We start from the raw sequence: 8,250 nt of genomic DNA on the forward strand, positions 1-8,250 counted from the left end.
CACCCTCAAAACATGTCAAACTATCTTAAAACACCCTCAAAACATGTCAAACTGTCTTAAAAACACTCAAAACATACCAAACTATCTTAAAACCCTCAAAAACCCTAAAAACACCAAAATCACCTTAAAACACCCTACGTGAGAACTTAAATGGGCCACGAGCGGTATCAACGTTTATTGATCCAACCTGCAAATAACCCCACATTCAGTCCATATAAACTCAATAAATAAAGCAGCATGGAACCGCATAGCAAATTCCCAAATACATATAAATCCTATCAATAATAATGCAACACATGGCCAAATATATCAATCTCCAAGCAAAGTAATCATAGTACAAGGCAATAATATATTCACAACACTGCAAATCTATCCGTAGCACTTCACAGTACAAATCATCAATACATAAATAGTCACTAAAGACACGAAAAATAACATAGTAAACAACACTTTAATCACTCACAACATTGGCCTCCTGCAATGTCCCACCAACGTCCAGAGTACACCACTAATGTACTGACCACCCCAGAAATGGTCAGACCACACCATCAACATCCAAAACCTGCAGTATTACAAAAAAAAATAACACTTGTATCCTTGTCATCCCATTGCCAATAATCAATCACTTCAATGCCTATCACATGTATTCTCTTAACCCAATCCTACATGCATGTACGCACCTTGCACAAATGCTAGGAAAAACCTGCCGGCGAAACAGCCCGTAGCCGGCCAAGGAGGAGGAGGAAACCACCTCACTACAGGACCCAGTGCACGTGAGCGATCAGCTGGCTTGGACTCCCCACTAAGAGCGGCCAACAACAAAACACAAACGCCAAGCGCAACACTCTACCATATGAAATATACCATCAATATATTTATATTACATATTACAAAACATAGAATATATTACTCAACATACGAGTAGGTTATCTTTATTCAAATTTACATTTTGCGAACATTTGCGAAACACTCCCGCCACCACTAGTACTGTTCTTCCACAGGAAAAATAACTACAATATTGTGCACAGATCTATCAATAACCATATCCCGTTGACCTTCATACTTAAAACCTGCTTTGTTTGTCTTGTACCTCAGAGTTACATTGCGTACTTTGTTGTCAGAACCTGGCACTGCAGTCATGACCTGAGCTAATCTCCATTTTCCTCTCACAGTATTACTGTCTTTTACCAATACCACGTCACCAGGTTGAACATTTCTTTTTTCTACATGCCATTTGGACCGAACAATCAGTGTAGGAAAAAAGTCCCGGGTCCATTTTTTCCAAAAACAATTAATTACTTCATCCACATACTTGAAGCACTTCAAAAGACTGGTGTCAGTGGTACGCATGCTTGGTGGAGCTTTATTACATGTTCTCCCTAACAATAAATCATTTGGAGAAAGATATGTTCCTAGGTTAATATCACAACCAGGTTTTGCCCCTATTGGTCTTTCATTAATCAAATTTGCCACTTCAAAGAAAACAGTTTGCAACTCCCCGAACTGAAGAACTCTATCACCTATGGAATAAGCAAGCGCTCTTTTAACTGATTTTATAAGAGCTTCTGAGCACCCATTTTGCCAGGGAGCATCTGCACCTCTTGTGAATTTCCAGGTCATCCCTTCCTTTCCACCAAATTTTACAAGTTCATCAAAATCCAAATCCACAATACCACCAGTCAATCCTTTGTTTGCCTTGACTAACTGAGTACCTCGATCAGAATGCACTACTTTTGGAAAACCTCTCACACTGACAAATCTCCTAAATGTCCTCAAAAAATTACTTGTGTCATATCCTTCTGCAATATCCAAGTATACAGCCCTGCACACCATACATGTAAAAATTACCCCATATACCTTTAGTTCAGTTCTCCTTTTAACAGGGGCTTTGACCCAAAATGGTCCAAACAAATCCAATGATGTATTATAAAATGGAGGAGCAGGTTTAAGTTTTTCTTCTGGCAATGATCCCATACATTGTGTTTCGCACACCTTTTGAATTCGTCTGCATGTGACACACCGGGACTTTACATTCTTAATCAATTTCCTGGCTCCTGGAACCCAGTACTTGCTCTGCAATTTAGACAATGTTGCTTCTATTCCTGAATGATCTTGATTATGCAAGTGTAATATCAATAACTTAGTGAATGGATGTTCAGGCAATAGCAATACATATTCTTCTTGATTCCAGTTAGTTTTAAGCCATTTGCTTATCCTTGCTCCAACAACTATTACCCCTTTGTCATTCTGACTAGGACCCAGTCTTTGATACCTTGTTTGCCAATTTTCATCTATATTCCTTTGCACCTGTGTGATCAACATTTCTGCCTTCAGTAATTCTTGTGCATTTGGCTCCCTGGATAACTCAAACAGTGATCTTGATTGTGACACATTCAAAACTCTTGCAGTTACATTTATAAGTTTATCATAATCACTGAACCTGTCAATGTCAATAGCATGTGGAGCTACATTCACTTCAGCTGTAGTACATAAACTCCTTCCCTCTCTGACATAAAGTTCATCTGTTATTTCAACACTACAATGCTGACTGATGGGCCAATCCTCTTTGGGAAATCTTAAAAATTCAGGTCCTAGCTGCCAGGTAGAGTTCTCGTGGAGGAGACTGGGTCTGCATCCACGAGTACACAAATCTGCAACATTATTATCAGTGCTGACCCAATACCACTCACTAGGTTGACTTTTCTCTTGTATTTCTGCTATTCTATTTCCTACATAGGTGTTAAATCTAAAAGATTCCTTTTGGATCTGTCCTCTTACTATCTCTGAATCAGTTATATGAACAACAGTATCAAATGACCATTCCATCTCTTCTTCTATGAATTGTCTTAATCTACAGGACAACAATGTCCCACACAACTCTAATCGTGGTACAGTAACCTTCCGAAGAGGGGCTAATTTACTCTTTGATGCAACCAATGTACATTCAATAGATCCATCCATTAAATGCCATCTCACATATGCCACTGCCCCAAATGCCTTCATGCTTCCATCAGAGAAAACTACCAAATCAGGATCACCCACAGCATCCTTAGGCTTTAAACACCTTTTAAAAGAAATATGTTCCATTTCAAACATTTCCTTGAATAACAATTTCCATTTCCGATGGAATTCTTCATCAACGGCTTCATCCCAGCCAAGTTTTTTGCCATCAGCACTCATATTCACCACTAACTCCCTCATGAGCAGTTTCATTTTCAGTGTAAAAGGAGTCACCATTCCCAACGGATCATATATACTTGCTGCTTGCCTCAGAATCATCCTCCGCGATAGCACTGCGGGCAATTCCTTTTCTATATCTCCAACAGTCAAATAAGGACCTTGAAAACAGTTCTTCATTTTCCTTGAGAAGTTCAGTTGAACTTTAAACATGAACAGGTCCTCTTGAGGGTCCCAACTTAAACCTAAAACCTTCTCCTCTTTCGAGTCTACAATTTTTGGGTGCATCAATGACACATTTCTGTCACCTGACACTGTCCATTCCTTGATTTCAAACCCTCCCATGCTAAGCATATGCTCCACTTCCTTCATCAGACGATGGGCTTCACTGTGATCAACAACACTGGTCAGTAAATCATCCACATAAGAGTTACATTCTATCAACTTCTTGGCTTTTGGGCACTGATTGGACATTTCTGAAGTTTTCCTGAGAGCTATCATGGCAATTGCTCCACCCGGTCTATCCCCAAAGGTAACTGTAGTCAAAGCGTAATGATCAGGTACGCGGTCTGCATCCATCTCTCTCCAAAGGAATCTATGACAGTTTTGATCAAAAAGAGAAATATCCACAGAATTGTACATCTTCTTGATGTCACCAATCAAACCCACAAAGTCTTGCCGAAACCTCAGTAAGACTCCCAAAATGTTAAGACAGTCTGGCCCTTTGGCCAAAAAATCATTCAAAGAACTCCCCATATAGGATGCAGACGAATTGAATACGATACGAAGAGGGGTGGATCTAGACTCAGGTTTGTGGACTTCATGGTGAGGTAAGTACAATACTGGTCCCTCATAGTTTAGCATTTCTTCCTTTGTTAGTTTACGGGCAACACCCCTGTCTATCATATCCTGAATTTGTTCACAATATTTTTGTGCGTAAGAACATTCCCTTTTGTTTAACCTCCTCTCTGTTGATTTCAACCGTGCATATGCCATTGAGTAATTATTCTGTAAATCATTCGGATCCCTTATCCATGGATACTCAGCAATCCACCTTTTACGTTCCCTGTCATATGTTAAGCCATTCTCTATTAAATTGACTTCCCTTTCTTCCTTGATTGTCAAATGGCCTTTCAATGAGCATCTCCCACAGCGGCAACTCCCACATTTAGGTGAACATGACACTCCCAAATCCTCAGTCATAAAAAACTGTTCAATGGCCTTTTGCATTTCTACTCTAGGCTTAATTATGAAGTCATCTATCCTGGTCCCTTGCACGTGATGCACAAAAACATTTAAGCCCTTTCCACCATCATCAATAAACCCCTGATCTCCCCTTACGCAGAATCCAAATCGGCCTTTCATCAGCTGAAGATTTCCTACCGTTTTTGCAACTGTGGGAAGAAGAGTACAATAATCTGTGCCAATCAGTATATCAACCTCTCCCTTAGGTCTGTCAATTTCTTGTGGATCTACTCCTAGCTTGAATGCAATATCGGTTAGGTTTACCTCACCAATATCTGAAGTTATTTTCTCAAATCCCACGGCTTCAACAGTGCACTGTGTGCCTTCAGAATCAACTAATGGAACTGTATACACCCAGGAATCTATCCTTTCTGTTTGATTTCCAACCTTCGTGAGTGACATGCTGATTTCCTTTCCTTTTAATCCCAACTTTCTGGCTGCTTTATAGGTTATCATTGTCAGGTTGCTTCCACAATCAAAAAATGTTGATAAGGTGTGTGATCCACTTCTTACTTTCCCTACAGTCAAAAGTACACCTTCTCTATCTAGAAGATTGTTTGCTGCCTTGATCATTGGAAACTCTTTCAAGAAACATGAATGTAATATTGGATGATGCAGTTTCCCACATGTATCTGTGTTATTAATCTTAACATTGCAATATATCTTCTTGCTACAATCTCTGCTCATGTGAAAAGGCTCCAAACATACAAAACAAGCCCCTGCTCTCTTCAAACTTTCCATCTTTGATGCATCATCTAATTTGCTGAAGGCTTCACATTGACTTATATCGTGTGATGGATTATTGTGATACCAACACCCTCTTGCATGTACTTTACGACCCGGACCCGTTCCATAAGGCTTCCCTCGAGCTTGATTATTATTTGTGATACTCATCATTGTGTGTGCCATGTTGTTGAAACAGTCTAACAATTGTTTCTGGCAATTTTCTTGACTCTGGGCCAACTTACTAATAGCCATCGACAAACTAGACATCTCGTCTACATTCTCCCGAGTAGATGCTGCATTCACTAATGCCTTCACATCAGTCTTTGATGTCCTTATGTCATCCTCCATATATTCTATTACCTTTCTTTCTTCTACCAAAAATTTAACCAACTCTTCAAATTTCTCAGTATCATCTAACGTTCTTGCTTTACGAGTCCACTCCTTCTTCAAATCTATTGGAAGCAATCTTTCCACCTTAAGCAAACTATGGGAGTTCTCTATTTCATGTAATTTGCCAATTTTGCCCAAATCTAGCCAAGCTTGCTCTACTACACCTATCATATGCAAGAGTTTGGATTTATTGCCTTCTGGTACAGGTTTTAATGCACAAATATCACCCAAAACAGCATCCACTATCTTGGCTGATGATCCAAACCTGTCATTCAATCTTGTCCACATTTCGTCAAAATCATCTAGTCTTCCCACCACCTCCCTTGCCTTTCCTTGCAGTGACTGTCTAAGAATAAAAGGATCTTTGCCATGACGGTTTATCACCAGCCTTGTATAGTCCTTCACAAATGTGGGAAAATCACGCACGTCACCACTAAATATGGGAGGTTCCACTTTCTTAATTTGAATGTTGCAGTTGTTATCATTGGTAATCCTTTGTTGTCTTGTCTGCCCATCTTTAAGCCTAACAATTTTACTATGACACTCACATTTCAACTTCTGCACATCCCACAGATAATCTAAATGTTGGCTTTGTTCATCCTCACTACATTCCTGCAATATCTGAACATTGACATCTTCTAATTTATCAAACAATTCCGATATTTCTTTGTACACTGCATCCAACACTTCCATGGGGTTGTCCTGTAGGAGGAGGTTATTGAGCATTCTTACTTTGGATGTAAATCTTCCCTTAACAATGCCGCGATGCTTCTTGAGTGTCCTGATAACTGCATCCCTGTCTTGCTCTCCGGCTTGCTTTGAGGTGTCCCCCTCCTCCGATTTGTTGCCCTCCAACATCTAGGAGTGTTGTTGGATTGTTTCGTGTGGGAACTTAAATGGGCCACGAGCGGTATCAACGTTTATTGATCCAACCTGCAAATAACCCCACATTCAGTCCATATAAACTCAATAAATAAAGCAGCATGGAACCGCATAGCAAATTCCCAAATACATATAAATCCTATCAATAATAATGCAACACATGGCCAAATATATCAATCTCCAAGCAAAGTAATCATAGTACAAGGCAATAATATATTCACAACACTGCAAATCTATCCGTAGCACTTCACAGTACAAATCATCAATACATAAATAGTCACTAAAGACACGAAATAATAACATACTAAACAACACTTTAATCACTCACAACATTGGCCTCCTGCAATGTCCCACCAACGTCCACACTACACCACTAATGGACTCACCACCCCAGAAATGCTCAGACAACACCATCAACATCCAAAACCTGGCGGCGAAACAGCCCGTAGCCGGCCAAGGAGGAGGAGGAGGAAACCACCTCACCACAGGACCCAGTGCACGTGAGTGATCAGCTGGCTTGGATTCCCGCTAGGCATATAACACAAGAACAAATATGATAAAACAATAAAAGATAGGAAGTTGCAGAAACATATTTATTGACTGCGTGTTTGAAGGCTTGACAGGATCCGTGGTTCACAATGAATAAACACATAAATAAACAAATTTTGCTGAAAAAAGGACAGAAAAGACAGTTACATATTACAAAACATAGAATATATTACTCAACATACGAGTAGGTTATCTTTATTCATATTTACATTTTGCGAACATTAGCGAAACAAAAATGGTCTAAACGCACTCCTAACTCAGCCAGAAATATGTCCCAGTACTGAAGGGGTTAAAATGGTGTTCCTAACTGCTCGTAACACCCCCTACACATGCTGAAGGGATAGTAGTAGTAGTAGTAGTGGTAGTGGTAGTGGTATTAGCTATTTTGAGGGCATTTTAAGACAGTTTGGCATGTTTTGAGGCGTTTTAAGACAGTTTGGCATGTTTTGAGGGCATTTTAAGACAGTTTGGCATATTTTGAGGGCATTTTAAGACAGTTTGGCATGTTTTGAGGCGTTTTAAGATAGTTTAGCATGTTTTGAGGGCATTTTAAGACAGTTTGGCATGTTTTGAGGGGATTTTCAGACATTTTAGCATATTTTGAGGGCATTTTAAGACAGTTTAGCATGTTTTGAGGGCACTTTAAGACAGTTTAGCATATTTTGAGGGCATTTTAAGACAGTTTGACATGTTTTGAGGGCATTTTAAGACAGTTTGGCATGTTTTGAGGGCATTTTAAGACAGTTTAGCATGTTTTGAGGGCATTTCAAGACAGTTTAGCATGTTTTGAGGGCATTTTAAGACAGTTTGGCATGTTTTGAGGGTATTTTAAGACAGTTTGGCATGTTTTGAGGGCATTTTAAGACAGTTTAGCATATTTTGAGGGCGTTTTAAGACAGTTTGGCATGTTTTGTGGGCATTTTAAGACAGATAGAGATAAATTTAATAGAAGACAAAAAATGCAGAAAATATCAACAAACTCATAGACACAAACAGAATTTAAATAGGCCTAATAGCAACGGAGATATAGGCCTAACAGTAACAGTAATGATAAATCACCATTCGCTCCTTCAAATCAAGCGTCATTCATTCGCCAAAAACAGCAAAAGTAACACAGATAGAGAAAAACTTAATAGAAAACAAAAAATGCAGAAAATATTAAAAAACTCATAGACACAAGCAGAATTTAAATAGGCCTAATAGTAACGGAGATATAGGCCTAACAGTAACAGTAATGATAAATCACCATTCGCTCCTTCAAATCAAGCGTCATTCATTCGC

The 8,250-nt window shown here is 39.3% G+C and overlaps 1 protein-coding gene across 1 annotated transcript; it reads right to left on the reverse strand.

The window, feature by feature from the left end:
* Positions 1 to 434: 434 nt before the first annotated feature.
* On the reverse strand, positions 435 to 6,947 carry LOC123507035. The gene is made up of 3 exons (XM_045259543.1): positions 6,749 to 6,947; positions 681 to 6,471; positions 435 to 562 (listed from the first exon to the last, which is right to left on the reverse strand). Exon 2 carries the CDS (start codon positions 6,394 to 6,396, stop codon positions 982 to 984), a length of 5,415 nt encoding a protein of 1,804 aa, XP_045115478.1. The 5' UTR covers positions 6,397 to 6,471; positions 6,749 to 6,947; the 3' UTR covers positions 435 to 562; positions 681 to 981.
* Between the last annotated feature and the right edge of the window lie 1,303 nt (positions 6,948 to 8,250).

The sequence above is a fragment of the Portunus trituberculatus genome, chromosome 2 (assembly GCF_017591435.1).
Source record: "Portunus trituberculatus isolate SZX2019 chromosome 2, ASM1759143v1, whole genome shotgun sequence".
Classification (NCBI taxonomy): Eukaryota; Metazoa; Arthropoda; class Malacostraca; order Decapoda; family Portunidae; genus Portunus; species Portunus trituberculatus.

Bases quoted from the DNA above. Each gene is read 5' to 3' on its own strand.
- LOC123507035 (XM_045259543.1), bottom strand. From the start codon at position 6,396: ATGTTGGAGGGCAACAAATCGGAGGAGGGGGACACCTCAAAGCAAGCC.